The sequence below is a fragment of the Xenia sp. Carnegie-2017 genome, unplaced genomic scaffold (genome assembly GCF_021976095.1).
Source record: "Xenia sp. Carnegie-2017 unplaced genomic scaffold, XeniaSp_v1 HiC_scaffold_58, whole genome shotgun sequence".
NCBI classification, from domain to species: Eukaryota; Metazoa; Cnidaria; class Anthozoa; order Malacalcyonacea; family Xeniidae; genus Xenia; species Xenia sp. Carnegie-2017.
In genome coordinates this window covers 564,094-591,609 of record NW_025813524.1, presented here as the reverse complement: position 1 = coordinate 591,609, position 27,516 = coordinate 564,094, and the positions used below count along the sequence as shown (strand labels likewise).

The window sequence follows — 27,516 nt, the reverse complement described above, 5'->3', positions numbered from 1 at the left end:
AATTTAAATTCAAAATTTTTTTTCAAAAATTAAATTCAGCTTTGGGCAATTCCACGTAAGATATGGTACATTTCAATGCTCTTCTCCAATGTGTTGGTTGAGACATACCAAGTTCATTTCCAATGGTGCAATAATATTCTTGAATAACATTTTCTTCCATGTACTCATGACAATATTGAGACATATCTTGAAATTGAGCATCAGTCACTTGCTTTGCATAATTTTGTGCACCATTGCATTCAGGGAGAAAGTAAAGTTCATCTGGTCTTCCAGCAACTGTGTCAAACCTTGACTTACGGATGTAGTGGGAGTTCCAATTACGCTTGACGCTTGTTAGATCTTCTTGTAATAAATTGGCAAAGCAATACCACAAACATTCCTTGTCTAGATCACTTGATGTATTTAAATGCCCTGTCTCAATCATATCTTTAAAACAATTCATCCACCAGTTCGAGCGATTTTTTCGTAGAAATGCCCACCAAGATTCAATCCGCTGGTTTGACTGAGAGGAACCATACCGATGAGCATTGATACCTGCCATCTCATCATCCCCACTAGTTCTAAAATAAGCTTGCATTGCTGCCATTATGACATTTTCAGTCCCATTGTCTGTTCTCAACAATGTGGGGCATCCACCATACTTCTTAACAGCATCCAGGAAGTGTTGACTTGTAACAGCAGGATTGTTATTTGTTTTGCATACTTTAAGCCATAAAACTTTTCGGCTATATCCATCTATGCATCCATGCACTGGGGAGCCATATGGCTTAAGTTTGTCATAGCCATCAACATGCCAAGCATAATTGGGACCTGGGTTGTGGTAAGTTCTTCGCCTAAGGGTTTTGCCCTGCCTTTCCCTCACGCCATCAGGATCCAACTCATTAAGAAAAACCCTGATCGTTTTCCTGGGCACTTGGTAACCTTCCCGTTGCAAGGTATGCCACACAGAGCGATAACCAGCTGAAGAACCTGGTCCATCAAGCTCGTGCTGTATTCGTTGTCGAATTAGACTTAAATCATACTCCTAGTTCCTTCGACGAAGACCAAGAGATCTTAGCTTGGTATTAAGTGTTCGTAAGGAGATGTTAATGCCGTGAAACTTGCCAAGGAATTGCATAATCTTCTCGTATGCAAAGCCTTCTCTGAAATAATGCGCGATTAGTTCGTCACACGTATCGTCTCCTCTAGGGATTTGTTCCTCCGCGTTTCGAAAGCCTTGTAAGTGATTTCCGCAAAATGGGCAATATTGGAATGTGACCTGAATATTTTGACCGCAAAATGGACAATACATTCCTGGTGAAATTCAGCAAAACATTACAAACCAACGCAGATATTTTCGAAAGAAATCTAATATACACTGTCCCACTCTATTAAATATTCGACATATTGCCGCCTACAGTACAGTGCAAAATTCTGGGTTGCGGTAACTTTGTTTTTGCATTGCGATCAAATTTGTTTTTGCATTGCGATCAAATTTGTTTTGCATTGCCATCAAATTTGTTTTGCATTGTTCGTGTTTTGCATCACAAACAAAATCATTTTGCATTCAGCACATTATTTTTGTATCAAATATATTGTTTTTGAATTTAAGGCAATGTTTGTGCATTGACAAATTAAATTGTGAATTGCACATACGGGCCACCGTACCAACATGACGTATTGTAAACTCAAGAATATATTAATAGATGATGACAAAATTCTTTTGCATCTGACCTCTAATTAACATGGCGGAATTAAAACTGAAGAGTATATTAATAGTATGATTAATAGTAGATGGAAAAACTTATTGAAACCGACGTATAACGTAAATATTAATGAGAGGTTTTTCTTTCTGAATTACGATTCAGTTTTGTGGTTGCTTTATTTACTAATTGACCATGGGCTAAAGCATGGCATTTTATTTACGAATTGTTTGCGTCTTATTCATGTTTCTACATTTTCCCAATAATCTTCATGACTGTGACTTACTCCATAATCGCTCACACCTTTATTAAACAAAGAAAAGCACTACGAACACTCTCCAATCCGACACATTCTCATCTACAATCCTCCATCACCTCAAGTCTTCAAAGATATACTGAGCATAGTAAGACATTTATTGTTTGTGTCAGCACAGTTCTCTGCTTCACAGTGGGTCACGCTTGTTTTTTGGTTGTAGACAAGCTCTATATAAACAACATTGTTCCATCAAATTCATCCACTAATCTTTACGTTGTTTATGTTCTCCGTCTTTTTGGCTCACACACGTTAAATCCTCTGATCTATGGAATATTGGATAGAAAAATGTTGTTTTTATGGAAATGCTGCCCAAAAATAAGACCAATCTAAATTGTTTCAGCATCAAAAAGTAGAGATTTTTAATATAGGGACTCCTTTATGTATTTCAAACATTATAAAGTAGCTAGAATATGATTCAGTTCTGAATTGCTTTGTGAGCGTTTTAATGATTCTAAGAAATGCATTTTTGTTGATTTCCAACATTACAAAATTTCATAAGAGTATTGTAAATCAGGTCGGCATGTTTTCCATCTCTTTATTTACTTTACAAATAAAATAAATAAATGTGTTTGACATGATGATCTCAAAATTAATTTTGCAGAGTTCTTTCTGTGAACAAAATATTTCAAAGTAATCAGTTTCCTGTCAAATTTGTCGTAGATAAATACATTTATACAATCTACAACAGCATTTTACAAAACAATTCAGCGTCTTTGTAAACATCGCATATTTTGCTTTATACTGAACAAATAAATACTAAAATGAGATAAAAGCATTTTGACTGCATACACTCAGTGACGTTTTACTTATGCAGTAGGCTAAGTAGGCTAAAGCCTACAGGCCCGCCTTTTCAAGACGCTCGCTGTATTTAGACATATTTTACCTTTTGCGTTTTTGTTCTAAATTCGACAATATATGCTGCTGGAAACTTTACGATCTACTGTTTTAATGCTTAATGCACAAAACTCATAAAGTGCAGGGGGCTTAGTCAGTTTGAATTTTAAATTTGTTCCTTAATGTTTACACTATGTGAGTTACAAACAGAAGCTAGGAAATGCAAAAGCAATGGAACGCAAGAAACACAAACGTCATCAAAACACTGAACTGATTTGTAAGAACAAATATTACTTTAAGACCCACAGCTTTGTCGCAGCCTACAGGCCCCGTAATTAGTTATCCGCCACTGTATATACGCAGTGCAATAACGGAGAAAACGTACAAACTATAACGGCTTATAACCTCAGTATTAGATACGAAATTCTCTTTCTAAAATGTACTTCAGTTTTTGGGTACTTTGAAAAATCATATTAATCAGGCTTAACTGTTAAATAGTTTTGTCAGCTACTGCTTCGATGCAACACGTAGCATTTCTCTATATTTTAGAACGCTGTAGATATCTTACCTTTTAAAATGTTTACTTTTTGGTTTAAGAAGGAGAATTTTTTGTGCGTTCTGTTCAGGAATGCAAAATTATTGATATGATTTGTGTACGCTAGTTTTTCAAAAGCAAAAATTGAATTTTAAAACATTTCAATATGAAGAGGTTGTCTTGTTTTAAGGAAAGATTTGAGAAAGGCTCTAGGTGATCAAAATAAACTCTCAGATAAATGGATAAATGCAGCAAATATGATCAGGAAGACATGAAAAACAAATGTCGGTGTAGTAAGAAGATTTTGTGAATGAATAGCAAAGGACTTGAAAAACTATTAAAAAAATGTATAGGATAACAAGAGGACTTAGGAGGATAAATATGAGAACAGGATCAGGGATGTAAGAGATTAAGAGCACTATGTGAATATGAATATTTAGATCGTCTTCAACCGCTGCAAACAATGATTTCCTCACATCTTTGGCAGCCTTCTTCACTTATACGGTTTTTAAACATTGCATACAAGAAGTATGATTTTGCACTGCCGAGAGAGTTAGTGAGTGGAGTGTTGGTCGGCAGAAGGGGTCTCGTTGGCAATTATGAAATTGCCATGAAATGTCGTCAACAATAAACGTTAGTTTGATGGCTTAAATTTTCGTCAACTCTTTTATGATGGATTATTACACAACACAAGAAAATTCATTATCTAAACTACCGTGTACAAAATGACAAAGTACAAATAGATATTTATTATATGACAGCTTGGTCACAGTATAGAAATATACAGTAGTGCCACTTCGCTATGCAACTGGCTGCAGTATATTTAATTAGTCTACTGGCTTCCGTTTGCCATTTCGTCTATGCTATTGGTCACACAATGCAATTTACTGGCTGCCAATATGGTAATAAGATATGCGTGGCACGAAAAAATCCAATAGAGTGGCCCTACTGTATGTTCTCTATACTATCGCTTGGTTGCATCGGTTTTACTTTTCAAAAACAAGCACGGTAAATCCATCACTTGCTTATTGTGTTAGAATTCTGTGGCCGCCCGCTATCAGTCTATTAATATGTGTAATATTTAATAGGCAAGTCCTGCACTTTTGAAAGTGTTGAACAAAAATAGAAATTTAAGCTAATTCAGATGACAGAAGTTTGATATTCAATCACTCACATTTTTTTTCTAGTAGTTTAGATGTTGAAACAACATACCTTTAATGCCTTTAAACAAATGTCCTTTTATGAGTTTAATTATAGAACCAAAAAAGACAATTAAAAATATATGCTTCGGAGGATACAAGTTGAAACTGAAGCTGACTAAAATATGATGAGTCACGAAATACAAATTTTCAAGCAATTTACTTGCAATCTAGATCTTGAATAGCACAATGTTTCTAAGAAATAATAAGATTTGTCTATAGATTATATTTCAACTTTACATCCACATGGAATATTCGACAATCAACTAGTGCTCTCTAATACTATCAAGAGAGAAATATTGTGAGGAAAATGTTGTATTTTCTTTATATTCAATTTTGACAAACTGAGATTTGTTCATTTAGAAATTACCTATAACGATAGTGAGCTAGTTATATTTTTTAATGACAAAGTGAAAATGCCATCTTTTTCATGAGAAATGCATGCATTAATTTTTATTTCACATTTTTACAGTTGAGTTGCAACGTTTGACGTATCTGCACGCAAATAAAATTGTGAATCGTTTAAAAACAAAATATTGCATGTTGTAAGAATACAAATACAGAGCTAAACAATTTGACACATGACTCCAAGATATGGGGTATGAAGAATATTTTTTGTTTGTTTGGCACATTTCCTGTTTCTCAATGAATCATGTTTATTTTGCGGTTGCAGACGTGCTTTATATGAACAACGCTCTTTCATCAAATTCTTCCACAAACATTTCGTTATCAAAAAAACCCACATAAAAACAACATGGGTTTCACGAGGGAATTTCATAAGACCCCTTATGTGATTTGCACGTTGATATATGACTCGCATGCAGTTCCAAAAAGCTTTTGTTTACTGTAACAATAGCTTAAATTTAGTAGAATTAAAAGCATTAAGGTTATTTGATATTTAGTGAAGTATTTTAACAGCATAATCGTTCGTGGTTTCTGATTGGCCTGTTTTATCTCACATTTAGTAAGGTCCGTTTCAAACGTCGCATTTTACATGCGCCGAAAGCATTAAAGACGAAAGAAAATGAGATAAAATTCCTCATTATCTTTTGTTTTAATTGCATTCGGCTCATGTAAATGCAACGTTTGAAACAGCCCTAAGCCAGCCAGTCAATTGCTTTTTTTGACCAGTAGGAGCACTAAGATGGCTAGCCGCAGCCAGTAAACTAATTAAATATACAGAACCAAGTTGCACATTGGAGTGAGACTACTGCTCGAACACTAATCAGACAAAGAGAAGCCTCAGACCCGTTACAAACGTCGAACTTTACATGTGCCGAACGTAATTAAAACAAAACAGAATGAGGAAGTTCATCTCATTTTCTTTCGTCTTTAATGCATTCGGCGCATGTAAAATGCGACGTTTGAAACGAGCATAAGAGCATTCTCCAATGCAAAACCGTCTCATTTTCAATCCTCAAAACAGGGATAAATTGAAAACATAATTCTTTGGTCGTCAGTGGACAGGATTAGTTAATTATTAAAACAACCTCCGTGACGCGTAACTAAAAGAATGAACGGCATTTCTTGCCTTTTGAAGATGACGTACACTCTTTCTTGGCATTATAAATATCGTTTGGTTTTAAAAATTTCATTTACCAGACGTTGACACCTGAGGAGTAGTCTGCCGAAATGCATCGTTTCGGTTAGTTCTTTTAGAACTATTGGGTTAGTGTTGTTTACATAAAACAGTTATTTTAAGAACTATTAAATTTTTACTTTACTATTTCGTTTTTTCTAAAATATTTGAAATTCAATTCTTGTATAAAAGTCATTTTCTTAGTCCAGCAGCAGGCATGATTACTTCAAAGATCGTTTTACCTGGGCAAAAAATTGGATGATTTGTCATCGGCAATTCATGATATCTTGACATGGTCGAACAATTTAGTACAATATAGTTTGTCTAAGAGACCAAATTATGGTTTCACATACAACAAAACAGCGTAAACTTGATTAGTTTTGGATTCGTATCGTTTAAGAACGCGCCCTCAATAAACACAGCTGTGCATGATGCGATGCGGTGTGGAAATATTTACTCAAAAACTGATACTTTCACCTCATAAGAAAATATGTATATTCAGATGCTCTATAGACTGCCGGGAAAAACCATTTTCTTACCTCTTCGGACTTCGGTAGCCCTCTTCCCTTCTATGGGATATAAATTTTGCAATTCACTTATTTGACGCACATTTTGGTCATTTATTCATGACTTTATTTCAGTATTCTAGCAAATTTTAGCTGTTTTCATGTTAGAGACGACCTTACGCTGGTAGAAAGCGAAGTTGTTGGTCTGTAGAAGATGTCTCGTTGGTAATTATCCAACTGCAATAAACATAACGTGAACAATTGGCGTTAGTTTGATGACTTCGATTTTCATGAACTCTTTTATGATTTATTGTTACGCGAAACAAGAAAATTTAATATCTAAGCTGTCAAACACAATTGCGAAACAAAAATTTTATCTAAACAATAAGTGTTTGTCCCGTGTCCCCAAATACTACCCTACCCACCCCCCTTCATTAACAAAGGAGATGTTTAGTCACATCTTAATTCACTGACATATAGTTAGACATTAAAACAAAATTTTCATCAATATAGTGAAATCTCAGGAGCAACTTTTGTTCGTCAGGCTTATTTGGAATAACTATAAAAAGCAAATTTGTCCTAATATTGTCATCTTAAATGCTACTGTTCTTCAATTTTCATTACTATAACTGCCAATTTGTTGTAAGGAAAAGACCAACAGCTGTATTTCATACCCACAATATATAATTGATGCTAATTTCAAATATCACAATATGTAAAATAGGCATCATTCTTTAAGTATATTTTCTTAAGGCATATGCAAAGTGAAATAAAGGAAAATAGGCACTCAGTAAGTCAGACATATCAGTAATATCTTTATGGAACCTCAAAAAATTTAAATTGTCGCACTATTTGTATTTGGTATTGTTGGAAATACTCTTGTGATCGCTTCAATATTGAAACAAAAGATTTTGTTAAAAAAGAACTACTACTTTCTTGTCTTGCATCTTGCAATATGTGACGAATTTGTACTGATAATAGTATTTTTCTCGCAACTCTTGAGGACTGAAATTGTCTCCTTATTAATGTCATTACAAGGCACAGATATTTTTTTTCAAATAAGCAGTGTCCAAGATGTTGATCATTTCAGTTCTACGTTATTGTGCAATAGTTCATCCATTGAAACCGTCCTTCTGCCGATGAAAGATAAAAATCATTTGTGGTTTAGCGTACTTCATTTGGTTTGTGCTTTCCACAGTTGGAATGACATAAATTGTAGATCCTATGGACAGCCTTAAATCTTTCTTAACGAATCCTTAATTCAAGTCATCATGTTCCTCTATTGTACGTCCTCAAGTAAGTATATCATCAATATTTGTTTCGCATCTTAGTATATCGTGAAATTTCTCGTGTACAGTCTTTTGGAACACCTCTTGGGCAAACACCACACCTAAGGGTATTACTCTAAGGCGATAACGACCAAATGGGGTATTGAATGTCGTCAGGTAAGAGCTCTCACCATCGAGGGGCATTTGCCAAAATCCGATGTTGGCATCCAGCTTGCTGAAGAATTTGGCATCCGTCAAACGGCTTGTAATCTCTTGCTAAGTGGAAAGCTGGTATGTTTTCTGAGCAGAGCTTTGTTAAGGTCTCGTTAATGGATGCAAATGCGTAACTTTCCAGAGCGTTTTTCATCGACTAGTATGGAGCTGCTTAATACGCCTGGGCACGCAGTATACACATATTGCCAATCATGTGCTAGCTTATATCCATTAATAGTTAAGTGTTTGTCTGTCAATCATATGTAACACATTTAGGGCAACGTATGTGCATATATTACAATATCAACGCAGTTTGGCAAAACTGTGACGCTTTTCAACTGCTCAAGAAATATACATAGCAGTGCCAGCACGTCACATATTGCAAGATATAAGACAAGAAAGTAGAAGTTCTTTTTTAACAGAATCTTCTGTTTTAATATTGAAGCGATCACAAAAGTATTTTCAACAATTCCAAATATTACCACGTATTGCTATACGTAACACATGAACAACTTCCATAATAATATATTTTATAAATTTATGCTACTTCACATAAAGGCGAAGGGAGTGCTCGATTTTTCTTTCTGTCACATTTCAAATACAATGAAAAAATGACCTTTTTCAATTTTTCAGTGAATTTTTAATGCTCGGAGTGCTTTTAGAGTGTATAGCAAGATCTCACGGAGAAATGTATACGTATATAGCACTGTATATAAGTCACTTATCTCAAGATGCTAGACAAGAAACTAGTAGTTTTTCTTTTACATAATACTTTGTTTCAATAGTGAATCGATCACAAGAGAATTTCCAATGATGTCAAAATGTATACAAAAGCATCCATTACGATAAGATTGATATAACTCTTTTATACTAAACGGGGCTACTAAATGTAGGTTAAATGATACCAATACAGAAAGTTTTGAAAAGTTATGCTATGAAATTATTTAACTGAATATCAAAGAATTATCTGCAGTTAAATAATTCCTTTTTTCAGTGAATAAGAAAAACCCCAATGTAGCGTAATTACGGTTGGGCCAATAAACACGACTTTAAGAGTAAAACTCGTAAAAATTATTTAATTTGGCCATTTTATTTGACAAAACCCATATTAGGTTCTATTGAAAAAATTATTTCACCAAACTAAGAAAAATACCATGAATTGTCAATAACTTCCATTTATTAAATGTTTGCTGATACGAATGGTCGTAGCTACAAACAAATACGCTACGGGAAATTTTTACATGTTGTGGATGCAGTTCGTCCTGGTTCGTAGTACTGAAAGGTACTGTTGCTGTTAATGCTCACTGACGTTTCGAGAACCTTAGCGGTTGCCATCGTCAGAGTCAAGCAAGAATTGAATGCAATAAAAATTCTACCTGGAGTTCATTATACAACGCATCCAGAGGCGTAACTAGAACATTAATTGGGGGGGGGTGTATATTCATACATTCAGTTGTGCCCTACTGATGTCTTTTTAAACTCAATTTACTTTTAAAAGAAATCAACAGGGCAAAACTGAATATATGGATATGCACCCCCAATTAACGCTCTAGTTACGCCTCTGAAAACATCAAGGGAAAACGTGCATGAAACTTTTCGTCAGTACTTTCTTAGGCATGGGTGTTTTATCCATAATTCTTCATTTTGTCTTCAATTGTGCGTTTTATTCTAAACCAGTAGTAATCTAATTGGCAATCAACAATAATTAGCAGTCTAATTGCAACGTAAATAGCAACCTAAGTGACAGTCAACAATAAGTTACAATCTAAGTTGCAAGTTAGTTTCAACGTGCTAAGTCACAACTTGCAATCTGCAGTGCATGCCTAAGTTGCAGGATAGAAAGGAAAAAAATTGAGGCCATAGATTTACTCGGAAAAACAATTGCGTAAAACAAAGAACATTTTTTGACAAAATTACTTGTTAGGAATAATAATTTTATTACATGTTTGTAAATGTAGATTGTCTGGGTTGGTATAGTCCTGAGAAGGACTGTTTTTGATGTTGTTGACTGACATTTCGACAACCTTAGCGGTAGTCATTTTCAGAGTCAAATGAGGAGTAAACGTCAGGTTACCTGTACTTGTTATCTGGATCTTACGTCATTGTATTGTGCGCACAGGAAATGTGTGGGTGTCAATTGTGTATTGTCATTGTGAATTAGTGTGAAGTGTAATGTTTTTAGTTGATCGTTTGTTTGTATTGTGAGTAAGTCGTTTGTAAGGTGCCGGTAATTGCTGTGATCTGTTCAGGGAGGTTTGTTCCAAGTTGGTACATCAACTTTCTAATGTAAGCCGTTGTTTATAGTCAGTTCTGTAAGTAATGCATTTTGTCGAATCCCTGTCAATGTTGTGCTTTGTTATTCGGTGATGTTCGGCAATGTGATTAGTTTTGTCTTGTTTCTTAGTAGCTCGTTTAACTCTGAAGATGACTACCACTAAGGTTGTCGAAACGTAAGTCAACAACAACAAAAATAGTCCTTTTCAGTTCTATACCAACCTGGACGATCTACATTTACAAACATGTAACGATACTCCCGGGTTCAAACCATTCACTTTAATAATTTTATTGTAATAATATCGGCATTGGTCTCAACTAATGGAGAAAAATATTGTGTATGAAAGTATTATGCAAAATATTTGACAAACGTTTTCCCTGATATGTCGTCAAACTTACATTGGGAAAAGATAAAATGTATAATGCATTCAATTCCTGCAAAAACTTTCTAGTAGTGTATTTGTTTTCACGACCTTTCCTATCAGGAAACATTTAATCAAAAGGAGTTGTTAAAAATTTAAGCTATTTTTCTCAATTAAGTGAGAAAAATAGCGTAAATCGGTAAAATGACACTAGCCCGCCGCTCTACCTGTTGAGTTACCAAGCCGACAGGGATTGGAGACGAGTCAAATCTCTTTTAAACTGCGTATGTACGAGACATTCTCTGCCACTATAACAGTTTACTGAATGGCACCGTGTTTCGACTTTATTCCAAAGCCATCATCAGAGTATATACTTAATATATTAATCCTAACACGGTTTTTTTTAATATGCACATGAAAAACATGTGACTTGGACGAGATTTAAACTCTCACCTTCGGGATATTAGTTCGCCGCTCTACCTGTTGAGCTACCAAGCCCACAGGGAGTGGAGACGAGTCAAATCTATTTTAAACTGCGTATGGACGAGGGATTCTCGCCACTATAACAGTTTACTGGATGGCACCGTGTTTCGACTTCATTTCAAAGCCATCATCAGAGTATATACATATTATATTAATCCTTTAATATATAGGATTAATATATTATGTATATACCGTGATGATGGCTTTGGAATAAAGTCGAAACACGGTGCTATCCAGTAAATCTCGTCCAAGTCCCATGTTTTTCATGTGCATATTAAAAAAGACCATGTTAGGATTAATATATTATGAGTGTGATAGAGACAGGTTAGAATACTTATAACTAGAAAATGGTGTTAAAATGTTTAATTTGTTTGTTAAGATCGGTTTTTTTTTGCGTATGTGTAAGGCTTCATTAAGTTTTAGAGAAAATTGAGTGTTGGCGGTATCTAGGAAAGTGAAACATGAGCGAGTGTATTTGGAGTGTTTGAAACAATAAGTTAGAACGAATAAGAAAGAGCAGATGCGTAAACTTCTACTGCTATAATTTAAAACAATTTTTTTGAACAACTTAAAAACTAATGAACCGTTTCTCATGGCATTTGGAAAGTGAAATACAGAAAAAATGAAAAAGCTTGAAATTCTCGTAAAAACGTCATTTTTCGTTTCCGTCAGTTTATGCTTGTTTCCATGACCTTAAATATTGACAAGCATTTGATCATTGAGGTTATTGATATTTTATGGAATTTAATGTAATGATTTTGCCTAAAATAGTCAAAATTTACTGTTCAATATGGGTTTTCGTCAAATAAGATATGGTAAACTTGGATACTTTTGAATGCGCTTTGTCTTAGGGAACGTGCCTATTCACATTTGCAGCTGTGATGAGACGTTACGTGCGTTTACTTTTAATTAACTTTAAAAATATTTTAAAATTAAATTTTATAAAAGCATTAAGTTTTGTTGATGTTTGGTTATATAATTACACATTATAAACTTTCATGAATTCTGATTGGTCAGTATAGCCATTAAAGAAGGCTGACCAAGTTATATAACACATTTGTTGAGTATTTCACTTACTGATCAACGAAAAAACCAAATTCTTTTGGATATTTGCAAAGTGAAATACAGAAATATACAGACCATTCCAAAACATATAGTAAGTCAATCATATCCATCATATATTGTTATGGGAATTTTCTTTATGTTGAGAATTGTAATATGCATATTTGGTATTTTTGGAAATACTCTTGTGATCGTTACAATAATAAAACAAAAGATTCTGTTAAAAAAGAACTACTACTTTCTCGTTATGCATCTCGCGATATGTGACGCATTTGTATTGATAAACTTGTCTTATAAAATCTTGCGTACCAATTTAAAAATTAACTCATTTTGGTTGTTCTGTTTGGACGGAGGCATAAGTCTATTTTTTCTAATAAGTGGAGTATCTATGATGTTAATAATTTCAGTTCTACGATATCGTGCGATAGTTCATCCATTAAAACTTTCCTTCAGTCGAAGAAAGATAAAAACTGCTTGTGGCTTAGTGTACATCTTTGGTTTGGTTGCGGCAGTTGGAACATTATGTCTAAATTACCATGTATCTACTCAAGATCGTTATTTCCTTTACAAAGAGTTTATGCAATATTCATGTTTCTCCATCTTCCCAATAAGCTTCATGACTGTGACTTACTCCATAATCGCTCGAGCATTGATGAAACAAAGAAAAGCACTACGAACAATCTCCAATCCGACACATTCTCATGTACAATACACCACCAGCTCAAGTCTTCGAAGATATATTCGAAGTTTGAAAACATTTTTTGTTTGTGCACTAACGGTTCTTTGTTTTTCAGTTGGTCAAATTTATTTTATGACAGCTTTGTTTCGGAAGTACTATAGTGGAGAAACTAACTGGACACATGTATTTGTTGGTAATTGTCTTAGATTTCTGGGGTCGCACGCTCTCAATCCATTAATCTATGGAATATTTGACAGAAAAGTGCTGTACTTTGGAAGTGTTGTACAAGAAGATTTTAGCAAATGCAGATAGCAAAACGATTTTAATTACTTGCATACTTCCTGTTCTAATCTAATAGTGGAGATATTTCAAAAATTAATGTCTTGAAACAAGAATTAAGCCTTTCACAAATTGAAATATAGAATTAAGAAGAAGGAAGACTCCTGAAACGTACTTAAAAATTTAATTGCTTTCCATAACACAACACCAAAACTAACCAAAATAACTTAAAGTTAGCTGCAAAATAGCTTAAGCAATATATACGTGCACACTAGAACCCAAATAAGTAATGACACTCGTCATTATTTTTCTAGTAAATAATAAAAGTTTTCTTCATTATGATACTATTTTTCAATCTTTTCTTCTGTGGAATGTTGGAAAAGTGTTGATGCATGTTCTTTTAAAGATTCTAGAGAGAAATATAAAGATAGAAAGATATAAGTAAGTTATTAATGAATAGAACCTAAAATGGCTTCGCATTCAGAAAAAAGCAAATTAAAATAAATTGGTGTCCTTTCCCACATTTGGAAACAATGCTTGTCTCCTATAAAATGACCACTATTTGAAATATCTTGTATAAAATATAAAAGAAGTTAACAATAATGTCGCAAAAAAGATAAACATAAACGTTGAAGTAAAGGTAGAAAAAAGGTAGATATGAGTGTGATAGACTTTATTCCAAAGCCATCATCAGAGTATAAACATATTATATTAATCCTTAATATATAGGATTAATATATTATGTATATACCGTGATGATGGCTTTGGAATAAAGTCGAAACACGGTGCCATCCAGTAAATCTCGTCCAAGTCACATGTTTTTCATGTGCATATTAAAAATAACCTTTTTAATATTAATATATTATAAATATACTTTGATGATAGCTTTGGAATAAAGTCGAAACACGGTGCTATCCAGTAAACTGTTATAGTGGCGAGAATCTCTCGTCCATACGCAGTTTAAAAGAGATTTGACTCGTCTCCACTCCCTGTGGACTTGGTAGCTCAACAGGTAGAGCGGCGGACTAGTATCCTGAAGGTGCGAGTTCAAATCTCGTCCAAGTCACATGTTTTTCATGTGCATATTAAAAAAAACCGTGTTAGAATTAATATATTATAAATATACTTTGATGATGGCTTTGGAATAAAGTCGAAACACGGTGCTATCCAGTAAACTGTTATAGTGGCGAGAATCTCTCGTCCATACGCAGTTTAAAGAGATTTGACTCGTCTCCACCTGTGGGCTTGGTAGCTCAACAGGTAGAGCGGCGGACTAGTATACCGAAGGTGCGAGTTCAAATCTCGTCCAAGTCACATTTTTTCATGTGCAAATTAAAAAAAAACCGTGTTAGAATTAATATATTATAAATATACTTTGATGATGGCTTTGGAATAAAGTCGAAACACGGTGCTATCCAGTAAACTGTTATAGTGGCGAGAATCTCTCGTCCATACGCAGTTTAAGAGAGATTTGACTCGTCTCCACTCCCTGTGGGCTTGGTAGCTCAACAGGTAGAGCGGCGGACTAGTATCCCGAAGGTGCGAGCTCAAATCTCGTCCAAGTCCCATGTTTTTCATGTGCATATTAAAAAAGACCATGTTAGGATTAATATATTATGAGTGTGATAGAGACAGGTTAGAATACTTATAACTAGAAAATGGTGTTAAAATGTTTAATTTGTTTGTTAAGATCGGTTTTTTTTTGCGTATGTGTAAGGCTTCATTAAGTTTTAGAGAAAATTGAGTGTTGGCGGTATCTAGGAAAGTGAAACATGAGCGAGTGTATTTGGAGTGTTTGAAACAATAAGTTAGAACGAATAAGAAAGAGCAGATGCGTAAACTTCTACTGCTATAATTTAAAACAATTTTTTTGAACAACTTAAAAACTAATGAACCGTTTCTCATGGCATTTGGAAAGTGAAATACAGAAAAAATGAAAAAGCTTGAAATTCTCGTAAAACGTCATTTTCGTTTCCGTCAGTTTATGCTTGTTTCCATGACCTTAAATATTGACAAGCATTTGATCATTGAGGTTATTGATATTTTATGGAATTTAATGTAATGATTTTGCCTAAAATAGTCAAAATTTACTGTTCAATATGGGTTTTCGTCAAATAAGATATGGTAAACTTGGATACTTTTGAATGCGCTTTGTCTTAGGGAACGTGCCTATTCACATTTGCAGCTGTGATGAGACGTTACGTGCGTTTACTTTTAATTAACTTTAAAAATATTTTAAAATTAAATTTTATAAAAAGCATTAAGTTTTGTTGATGTTTGGTTATATAATTACACATTATAAACTTTCATGAATTCTGATTGGTCAGTATAGCCATTAAAGAAGGCTGACCAAGTTATATAACACATTTGTTGAGTATTTCACTTACTGATCAACGAAAAAACCAAATTCTTTTGGATATTTGCAAAGTGAAATACAGAAATATACAGACCATTCCAAAACATATAGTAAGTCAATCATATCCATCATATATTGTTATGGGAATTTTCTTTATGTTGAGAATTGTAATATGCATATTTGGTATTTTTGGAAATACTCTTGTGATCGTTACAATAATAAAACAAAAGATTCTGTTAAAAAAGAACTACTACTTTCTCGTTATGCATCTCGCGATATGTGACGCATTTGTATTGATAAACTTGTCTTATAAAATCTTGCGTACCAATTTAAAAATTAACTCATTTTGGTTGTTCTGTTTGGACGGAGGCATAAGTCTATTTTTTCTAATAAGTGGAGTATCTATGATGTTAATAATTTCAGTTCTACGATATCGTGCGATAGTTCATCCATTAAAACTTTCCTTCAGTCGAAGAAAGATAAAAACTGCTTGTGGCTTAGTGTACATCTTTGGTTTGGTTGCGGCAGTTGGAACATTATGTCTAAATTACCATGTATCTACTCAAGATCGTTATTTCCTTTACAAAGAGTTTATGCAATATTCATGTTTCTCCATCTTCCCAATAAGCTTCATGACTGTGACTTACTCCATAATCGCTCGAGCATTGATGAAACAAAGAAAAGCACTACGAACAATCTCCAATCCGACACATTCTCATGTACAATACACCACCAGCTCAAGTCTTCGAAGATATATTCGAAGTTTGAAAACATTTTTTGTTTGTGCACTAACGGTTCTTTGTTTTTCAGTTGGTCAAATTTATTTTATGACAGCTTTGTTTCGGAAGTACTATAGTGGAGAAACTAACTGGACACATGTATTTGTTGGTAATTGTCTTAGATTTCTGGGGTCGCACGCTCTCAATCCATTAATCTATGGAATATTTGACAGAAAAGTGCTGTACTTTTGGAAGTGTTGTACAAGAAGATTTTAGCAAATGCAGATAGCAAAACGATTTTAATTACTTGCATACTTCCTGTTCTAATCTAATAGTGGAGATATTTCAAAAATTAATGTCTTGAAACAAGAATTAAGCCTTTCACAAATTGAAATATAGAATTAAGAAGAAGGAAGACTCCTGAAACGTACTTTAAAAATTTAATTGCTTTCCATAACACAACACCAAAACTAACCAAAATAACTTAAAGTTAGCTGCAAAATAGCTTAAGCAATATATACGTGCACACTAGAACCCAAATAAGTAATGACACTCGTCATTATTTTTCTAGTAAATAATAAAAGTTTTCTTCATTATGATACTATTTTTCAATCTTTTCTTCTGTGGAATGTTGGAAAAATGTTGATGCATGTTCTTTTAAAGATTCTAGAGAGAAATATATAGATAGAAATATATAAGTAAGTTATTAATGAATAGAACCTAAAATGGCTTGGCATTCAGAGAAAAGCAAATTAAAATAAATTGGTGTCCTTTTCCACATTTGGAAACAATGCTTGTCTCCTATAAAATGACCACTGTTTGAAATATCTTGTATAAAATATAACAGAAGTTAACAATAATGCCGCAAAAAAGATAAACATAAACGTTGACGTAAAGGTAGAAAAAAGGTAGATATGAGTGTGATAGACTTTATTCCAAAGCCATCATCAGAGTATAAACATATTATATTAATCCTTAATATATAGGATTAATATATTATGTATATACCGTGATGATGGAATAAAGTCGAAACACGGTGCCATCCAGTAAATCTCGTCCAAGTCACATGTTTTTCATGTGCATATTAAAAATAACCTTTTTAATATTAATATATTATAAATATACTTTGATGATAGCTTTGGAATAAAGTCGAAACACGGTGCTATCCAGTAAACTGTTATAGTGGCGAGAATCTCTCGTCCATACGCAGTTTAAAAGAGATTTGACTCGTCTCCACTCCCTGTGGACTTGGTAGCTCAACAGGTAGAGCGGCGGACTAGTATCCTGAAGGTGCGAGTTCAAATCTCGTCCAAGTCACATGTTTTTCATGTGCATATTAAAAAAAACCGTGTTAGAATTAATATATTATAAATATACTTTGATGATGGCTTTGGAATAAAGTCGAAACACGGTGCTATCCAGTAAACTGTTATAGTGGCGAGAATCTCTCGTCCATACGCAGTTTAAAAGAGATTTGACTCGTCTCCACTCCCTGTGGGCTTGGTAGCTCAACAGGTAGAGCGGCGGACTAGTATACCGAAGGTGCGAGTTCAAATCTCGTCCAAGTCACATTTTTTCATGTGCAAATTAAAAAAAAACCGTGTTAGAATTAATATATTATAAATATACTTTGATGATGGCTTTGGAATAAAGTCGAAACACGGTGCTATCCAGTAAACTGTTATAGTGGCGAGAATCTCTCGTCCATACGCAGTTTAAGAGAGATTTGACTCGTCTCCACTCCCTGTGGGCTTGGTAGCTCAACAGGTAGAGCGGCGGACTAGTATCCCGAAGGTGCGAGCTCAAATCTCGTCCAAGTCCCATGTTTTCATGTGCATATTAAAAAGACCATGTTAGGATTAATATATTATGAGTGATAGAGACAGGTTAGAATACTTATAACTAGAAAATGGTGTTAAAATGTTTAATTTGTTTGTTAAGATCTTTTTTTGCGTATGTGTAAGGCTTCATTAAGTTTTAGAGAAAATTGAGTGTTGGCGGTATCTAGGAAAGTGAAACATGAGCGAGTGTATTTGGAGTGTTTGAAACAATAAGTTAGAACGAATAAGAAAGAGCAGATGCGTAAACTTCTACTGCTATAATTTAAAACAATTTTTTGAACAACTTAAAACTAATGAACCGTTTCTCATGGCATTTGGAAAGTGAAATACAGAAAAAATGAAAAAGCTTGAAATTCTCGTAAAACGTCATTTTTTCGTTTCAGTCAGCTTGTTTCCATGACCTTAAATATTGACAAGCATTTGATCATTGAGGTTATTGATATTTTATGGAATTTAATGTAATGATTTTGCCTAAAATAGTCAAAATTTACTGTTCAATATGGGTTTTCGTCAAATAAGATATGGTAAACTTGGATACTTTTGAATGCGCTTTGTCTTAGGGAACGTGCCTATTCACATTTGCAGCTGTGATGAGACGTTACGTGCGTTTACTTTTAATTAACTTTAAAAATATTTTAAAATTTAATTTTATGAAAAGCATTAAGTTTAGTTGATTTTTGGTTATGTACAGGGGCTGATCTAGGATTTTTCAAACATCAGTCATAAAACGTCGGAGGCGCTCCGCAACTGGGGGGGGTCTGATTCATTCTCCCCTGAGAAATTTTGAATTTCAGAGCATTAAAAATGCCATTTCAGCGTTTTAGAGCATTACAAAATATATTTTGTGGGCATCGTTTTTGCTTAAAAACAACACATTTTGCTTACGTTTTTTTCAAAAAAATTGAAGTGAACAATACTTGAATGTTTTGCCAAATGTTTAGGCTCATTATCATGCCAAATATATGGATCATTAGCATGTCTAGGAACGTAAAATTTATTTTACAATAATGCTATTCAAAAACAGATATAGTCTTTAAAAATTTCTACCAAGTTGTCAGGCATAGACCCCCCTAGAGACCCCCATTCAAACCTCTATGTAATGAGTTAAGTTAGAAATTTGGTACTACAAGTGACATTTCATAGATATAGAAAAGCTCAGACTTCAAACCATGCAAGTTTATTGTAACCCTTTACCCATCTCCACATCAGTGCCAGCAAATTCACCTTTTGAGAAAAAACTCAAAATTTTTTTCTGCCAAAGATTAAGCAAAAATTATAAGAGTGAAAACTTGCAGTTAAGGACAGCTTAATGCCATAAATGTTTATTAGGCATTTCATTTTACTATTATCTTCTGCAAGGTGTGCTATATAGCAATCACTAGTAGCATAGTATTTGCAAATACAAACAGAATGTAACCAACATGTCTTTAATTATATAATTACATGAATGTTAAAATTGTTCATGTGTCATGCTTACTGGTTATGAGAAATATCTTTTCACATGATCAAAGCTCGTTTAAATGTAAATCTGAAATAATTTAGTTTAGAAATTATAATGATCATCAGAAAAATTACCTAGTGATCATGAAAAATACTTTGCTGTTTTGCCAAATTTCAAGGTTTATCTGCATACATAGAAAGACATTTTTACTTTATAGAAAATGCTTTTCATACATCAATAGCCCTTTGGAATTTATGGCAAACAATCTGGTATGAGCCGTAGATTAACACACTTTTACATCTGTACATGAGGTGTTCAGTTAGAAAAGGGGACAATATGTGACATGGGACAACATTTCATGTATGTGAAATACTAAGGTTTAATACCATTCCAGTGAAATTGTCAAAATAAAAAGTTTCATGGATCAGAAGACTCAAAATCACAGGTTATAGTAAACAGCTTCTCATGTAATCAATGTTAGTTTTCTCAAATCATAAACAATATGTAGTAAAGCTGTCTAATGATTGAATGATCAATGATCATAAACTGAAAAGCCCTAAACATTTGTTTATGATAAAGTAAATAATAGTATAGCGTCTTATGGCTACAGATTTTTTGTCCATTGAAATATATTTGCAGGAATGTTGGATTTTGCTGCCATATAACGGTCACGATTCCCCAAGCACTAAAGAAATCATAGCTAAACGTCCTTCGGCAACAACAATTTTAGAAGCATCAATGTTCTTACCATACGCGATATTAACATAAATCGCATCACACACTCGCATAAATTGACTTTGATATATTACATTCATGCATACACTTTAGTTGTCCTTTACTTACGATTTTGGATGTAAATTTCTGCTGATAAAACTCAAAACAATGTTGGCTTGCTTTTGAACATCAATAACTTAAATGTCGCTCGCGAGATCGTCTTTGCCAAGCATTTACAATTCATCCATAAATTTTTCGCCCTCTTGAAAAAATTCCCAGTTTGGAAAGCAGCATTCATGTCAATATATGAATTTGTAAAAGATTTCCATAAATTCCATCTGATTGTACTTTAGTTTCTATCTTGCTTTAGAAAATTACTATGAAATGATCAAACATTCAATTCAGACAGTGAGCTTGACTATGTTAGTTCAGTTGGCTATCAGTCGACATCGGTCAAACCAATCAAAGTAAGACAAAAATTTAAACGAACCAATTACCCGATAGCAAGTGGACTCCCTTATAGGTCCGGCCACCCCGCTTATTGATCGAGATTATTCCAGATTGCCCACTGATCTGGCTATTGACCAATGAAATAAGCGTTTTGGGCGTTCATAGGCTCCTTTATCAGTCGAACCAGTCAATCCACCAAGCTTATCAGTAGGTTATTCCAGGTCAATTAAAATTCAACTGATCTGGTTACCAACGAGATATTCATTGCATTAGTCATTAGTTTTCAATAATAAATAAAGTTGGATTTTTATCACGAAGTAAATGCGATAATAAAGTAAGAATAATTAATGATTTTTTAATTAATATGAATAGGTAATTTTTGAATTTCAAACATCAGTCGCGCGACGGATTTGACATACTCTAGATCCGCCCCTGACAACCATAGCACTTAGAAATACTCTGGTCACTTGGAAACAACAAATTAAACGTAATATAAATCCTAACACGGTTTTTATGTGCATATGAAAAACATGGGACTTGGACGACATTTGTACTCGCACCTTCGGGATACTAATCCGTCGCTCTTTTTGTTGAGCTACCAAGCCCACAGGGAGTAGAGACGAGTCATACTCGTCTAAACGAGATGATTATCGCCTCGATATCAGTTAAGATGGTTCAAACAAAAATTTTAAAGGTTGTAACCAATATGCAATTTTGTCATCACTACCGTGTTCAAAATTGGTCAATTAGTAATGACCAAAAAGATTTTATTGAACAATAAACAATAGGTCGAATTTCTATATTTGTTTATATTTGTTTTTTAGTAAGTGTGTTGTAATTTTGACCACGTGACATACAATCAAAAGAAATAATCAAAATAGATATAAAAAAAATAAATAAATAAAAAAATATAAAAGAAATCAAGTTGAATACCACAGGATCATTTAAATGCCATTTACAAGAGTGCCATTAGTTGCTCTTCTTCTTCACAATATGACTTTAGCAATTAATGCATGTTATTTCCAGAACAGGAACATATTGATTCCAAGTTAGTGAAATAAAACTTCCGTCACTCAGTAGGTACGCAATACGCATTGCAGGCAAAAACGGGGTGTTGGTTCAAAGAAAACATTATTCAATCACGTACTTTAATAGCTTTTAACGACAGTTGGAATGACAGTTAAAGAGTAGATTGTTGATAATTTTTCATGTTTGCTCTTACGTTTTCTCAATAATATTCACGATTGAGACTTACTCCATAATCGCCCGAGCATTGGTAAAACAAAAAAAAGCACTGAAGACATTCTGCAAACCAACATAACTTCATCTTAAGTCCTCCATCACACATACTCAAAATAGTTAAACATTTTTCATCTGCGTAAGCACAGTTCTCTACTTAAAAACGGGTCATATTTATTAGTTTGCTGTTTAAATGCGCTGAAAATTGAGATAATGCTCTTTCTGTAATGATTCAGTCATAAATTCTTCCTTTATTTAATGCTTATACAAATAAGTACACAATGATTCAGTCATATATTCTTCCTTCTTTGAAGGCTTCTACAAATATGTACACTGACTTTTCTGTCTGTTTTTGAGGTCACATTTGTTGAATCTTCTGATCTCTAAAATGCTGGATAGAGAAATACCGCACGGTATTACTACTGAAATAGCTGTTAAAAAAATTGATAAAATTCTAGTAATTATCATTCCATTTTGTTTTCGAGTTTTTTATTTGCCCGAAACTTTCATGTATTTAAATAGCTAAAACTGTATTAAAATTGTTGAACAGGAACAGGTTGAAAACCATTAACACTCAGAGAAAAACACATGCAAGCCGAGATCTGTGTAAATATTTTTTATATACAAAAAACGTTGTAATCGTAGTTATTGTTACAGGCATCTAATGTAAGATGTTTTAATTTTTAATCATGTGTCAATAATGTCGTGTGATACCCAGCAAACAACTGATTTTCTTTTGGAAATTCAAATAAGGCAGAAATATTAACAAATTCAAAATTAAAAACATGTTCATCCAGAAGATAACTGGCCATATAACTGATGAAATTTCTATAAGATCATATCGTTACCATGTCATTTAAAAATATTTTCAAGTTCGATAATATCGTTCTCCACAAACGTTTGAAATTAATATTAACATTACTGTGTTCAATTGCATTTGTCATTTGATTTATTAAAATTTATGTTTAATAATCATTTTCTCAGTTGTACATGCATAAATATTTCAATAGTGTCCATGCATGCATGTCGTACAACGGACTCCAAATGGACTTTATTATTCTAAAATATTTGAACTTCAGTTCCTGCAAAAAGTTATATCTCAGTCTGTCAACAGCTGGCATGATGACATCAACAATCGTTTGACTTCGCAAAAAATGCGATCAATATGTTATCGGCGATTCATTAAATCTTGAAATGGTCAACCAATTTAGTCCAATAAAGTTTGTCTAAGAGATAATATTATACATCCAATAAAACAACGCAAGCTTGATTAGTTTTGGACTCGTTTCGTATTAAAAACGCCCTCATTAAACACAGCTGTGAATGATAAGGTGCAATATTTACGGAAAACACAGTTCATCATCACATTTGAACAGTGAAATAGAGGAAAGTAATGAACTCCAAAGTTGGCCAGACAAATCATTAATAATGAAAGATATTGTAGTGTTCGTTGTGGCAATATGTGCTTTTGGCATTGCTGGAAATACTCTTGTGATCGCTTCAATTTTAAAGCAAAAGATTCTGTTAAAGAAGAACTACTACTTTCTTGTCTTACATCTCGCGATATGTGACGCATTTGTACTATTGAGTATATTTCTCTTTGAGATCTTTGAACACTATTTAAAAAGCAATCCAATTTTGTTAAACTGCTCATACATAAGTGGCATAGATACTTTTTTCAAATAGGTGGAGTATCTATGATGTTAATCATTTCAGTTCTACGTTATCGTGCGATAGTTCATCCATTGAAACCTTCCTTCAGTCGACAAAAGATAAAAATCATTTGTGGTTTAGCGTACATCATTGGTTTAGTTACGACAGTTGGAATGACATTTCAAGAGTGCATTGTAGATCCTCAAAGCTCGTTATTTATTTTACGAATTGTTTGCGTTTTATTCCTGTTTCTACATTTTGCCAATAATCATCATGACTGTGACTTACTCCATAATCGCTCAAGCATTGATTAAACAAAGAAAAGCACTACGAACACTCTCCAATCCGACACATTCTCATCTACAATCCTCCACCATTTCAAGTCTTCAAAGATATACTCGGCATAGTAAGACATTTTTTGTTTGTGTCAGCACAGTTCTCTGCTTCACAGTGGGTCACGCTTGTTTTTTGGTTGTAGACGTGCTCTATATAAACAAAACTGTTTCATCAAATTCATCCACTAATCTTTACGTTGTTTATGTTCTCCGTCTTCTTGGCTCACACGCGTTAAATCCTCTGATCTATGGAATATTGGATAAAAAAATGTTGTTTTTATGGAAATGCTGCCGAAAAATAAGGCCAATCTAAGTTGTTTTTAGTATCAAAAAGCAGAGATTTTTAATATAGGGGCTCCTTTATGTATTTCGAACATTATAAAGTACTTAGAATATAATTCAGTTCTGAATTGCTTGATATGTGTAATATTTGATAGACAAGTCCTGCACTTTTGAAAATGTTGAACAAAAATAGAAATTTAAGCTAATTCAGATGACAGACGTTTGATATTCAATCACTCGCATTTCTCTTTTTTTGCTAGTTTAGATGTTGAAACAACATACCTTTAATGCCTTTAAACAAATATCCTTTTATGAATTTATCTACAGAGCCAAAAAAGGCACTTAAAAAATATCTGCTTCGAATGATACAAGTTGAAACTGAAACTGACTAAAGTATGATGAGTCACAAAATACAAATTTTCAAGCAATCTACTTGCCCACTAGATCTTGATTAACACAATGTTTCCAAGAAATAATGAGAATTGTCTATAGATTATATTTCAACTTTACATCCACGTGGAATATTCGACAATTAACTAGTGTTCTCTTGAACTATGAAGAGAGAAATATTGAGAGGAAAATGTTGTATTTTCTTTACATTCAATTTTAACGAACTGAAACTTGTTCATTTAGAAATTACCTATAGCGATAGTGAGCTAATTATATTTTTTAATGACAAAGTAAAAATGCCATCTTTTTCATGACAAATGCATGCATGAATTTATATTTCACATTTTTACAGTCGAGTTGCATCGTTTGACGTATCTGCACGCAAATAACATTGTGAAATGGTTTAAAAACAAAATATTGCATCTTGTAAGAATACAAATACAGGGCTAAATAATGATTCCAAGATGTGGGGTATGAAGAATATTTTTTGTTTGTGTTGGCACATTTCATGTTTCTCATTGAATCATGTTTATTTTGCGGTTGCAGACGTGCTTTATATGAACAACGCTCTTTCATCAAATTCTTCCACAAACATTTCGTTATCAAAAAACCCACATAAAAACAACATGGTTTTCACGAGGGAATTTCATAAGACCCCTTATTTTATTTGTACGTTGATATATGCCTCGCATGCGGTTCCAAACAGCTTTTATTTACTGTAATAATAACTTAAATTAAGTAGAAGTAAAAGCAATAAGGTTATTTGATATTTAGTGAAGTATTTTAACAGCATAATCGTTCGTGCTTTCTGATTGAACTGTTTTATCTCACATTTAGTAAGGTCCGTTTCAAACGTCGCATTTTAAATCCTCCAAAAAATGCAACGTTTGAAACAGGCCTAAGCCAGCCAGTCAATTGCTTTTTTTTACCAGTAGGAGCACTAAGATGGCTAGCCGCAGCCAGTAAACTAATTAAATATACAGAACTAAGTTGCACAATGGAGTAAGACTACTGTTTGTTTCTATACTGTGACTGTAACTTACTCCTTAATCGCTCGAGCACTAATCAAACAAAGAAAAGCCTCAGACCCGTTTCAAACGTCAAACTTTACATGTGCCGTATGCAATTAAGACAAAAGAGAATGAGGAAGTTCATCTCATTTTCTTTTGTCTTTAATGCATTAGGCGCATGTAAAATGCGTTGTTTGAAACGGGCATAAGAGCACTCTCCAATGCAAAACCGTCTCATTTTCAATCCTCAAAACAGGGATAAATTGAAAACATAATTCTTTTGTCGGCTGAGGACGGGATTAGTTAACTATTAAAACAGCCTCCGTGACGCGTACCTGAAAGAATGAACAGCATTTCTCTCCTTTTGAAGATGACGTACACTCTTTCTTGGCATTATTACTATCGTTTGGTTTTAAAAATTTCATTTAGCAGACGTTAACACCTGAGGAGTAGTCTGGCGAAATGCATCGTGTCGGTTAATTCTTTTAGAACTATTGGGTTAGTGTTGTTTACATAAAACAGTTCTTTTAAGAACTATTAAATTTTTGCTTTACTATTTCGTTAATTCTGAAATACTTAAAATTCAATTCTTGCACAAAAGTCATTTTCTTAGTCCAGGAGCAGGCATGATTACTTCAAAGATCGTTTCACTTGGGCAAAGAATTAGATGATTTGTCATCGGCAATTCATGATATCTTGACATGGTCGAACAATTTACTCCCTTATAGTTAGTCTAAGTACCAAATTATGGTTTCACATACAACAAAACAACGCAAACTTGATTAGTTTTGCAATTGTATCGTTTAACAACGCGCCCTCATTAAACACAGCTGTGCATGATGCGATGCGGTGTTGAATATTTACTCAAAAACTGATACTTTCACTTCATAACAAAATATGTATATTCAGATGCTCTATAGACTGCCAGGAAAAACCATTTTCTTACCTCTTCGGACTTCGGTAGCCCTTTTCACTTCTATGGGATATAAATTTTGCAGTTCACTTACTTGACCCACATTTTCGCCATTTATTCGTGACTTTGTTTCAGTATTCTAGCAAATTTTGGCTGTATTCGCGTTAGAGACGACCTTACGCTGTAATGACGTCTTTTTATTCTACTGTAAAGAGAGAAAAGACGACATTAAGACATCTGAAAGATTGGCTTATTGGATAAATTTGCTGGAAAAATTCACTTTTACATTGGTCGAAAGCGAAGATGTTGGTCTGTAGAAGATGTCTCGTTGGTAATTATCAAACTTAAAGATGGATTTCAAAATAGCAAATACCATGGTGAATGGTGATAATAACAATGTAATAGTTCTTAAAAGAACTGTTTTAACCAGAACACTAACCCAACAATTCAAAGGAACCGTTATTTACAGCTTGAAAGAGACACTATGCATTTCGGCAGACTACTCGTCAGGTGTTTAACGTCTGCTAAATGAGAACCTCCAAACCATGCTATATTTATAGCTGTTTTTGAGTTCTATGTGATTCAGCGATTGGAAAACATCTTTTGAGCAACAGTCGCTGTGCCAATGTTTATTCTTATGAAAACTTTAGAATTATTAAAAAATGTCGCTCGTTATTCCAGCTACGCGTCATGGAGTCGGTATTAATTAAATTGACTAATCCTGTCCTTTGCCGACAAAATGATTACGTGTTTAATCTGTCTCTGTTTTAAGTGTCATTTCTAAAAATAGGGATGACATTGGCCTTTTTTAACGTTATAAATTTAGCATGGTTTGGAGGTTCTCATTTAGCAGACGTTGACACCTGACGAGTAGTCTGCCGAAATGCATAGTGTCTCTTTCT

The 27,516-nt window shown here is 33.7% G+C and overlaps 1 protein-coding gene across 1 annotated transcript; it reads right to left on the bottom strand.

Moving 5' to 3' along the window:
* Positions 1-22: 22 nt before the first annotated feature.
* LOC124456628 lies at positions 23-26,126 on the bottom strand. Its single transcript, XM_047007024.1, has 2 exons — positions 26,037-26,126; positions 23-988 (listed from the first exon to the last, which is right to left on the bottom strand). Exons 1-2 carry the CDS (start codon positions 26,124-26,126, stop codon positions 23-25), a joined length of 1,056 nt encoding a protein of 351 aa, XP_046862980.1.
* Between the last annotated feature and the right edge of the window lie 1,390 nt (positions 26,127-27,516).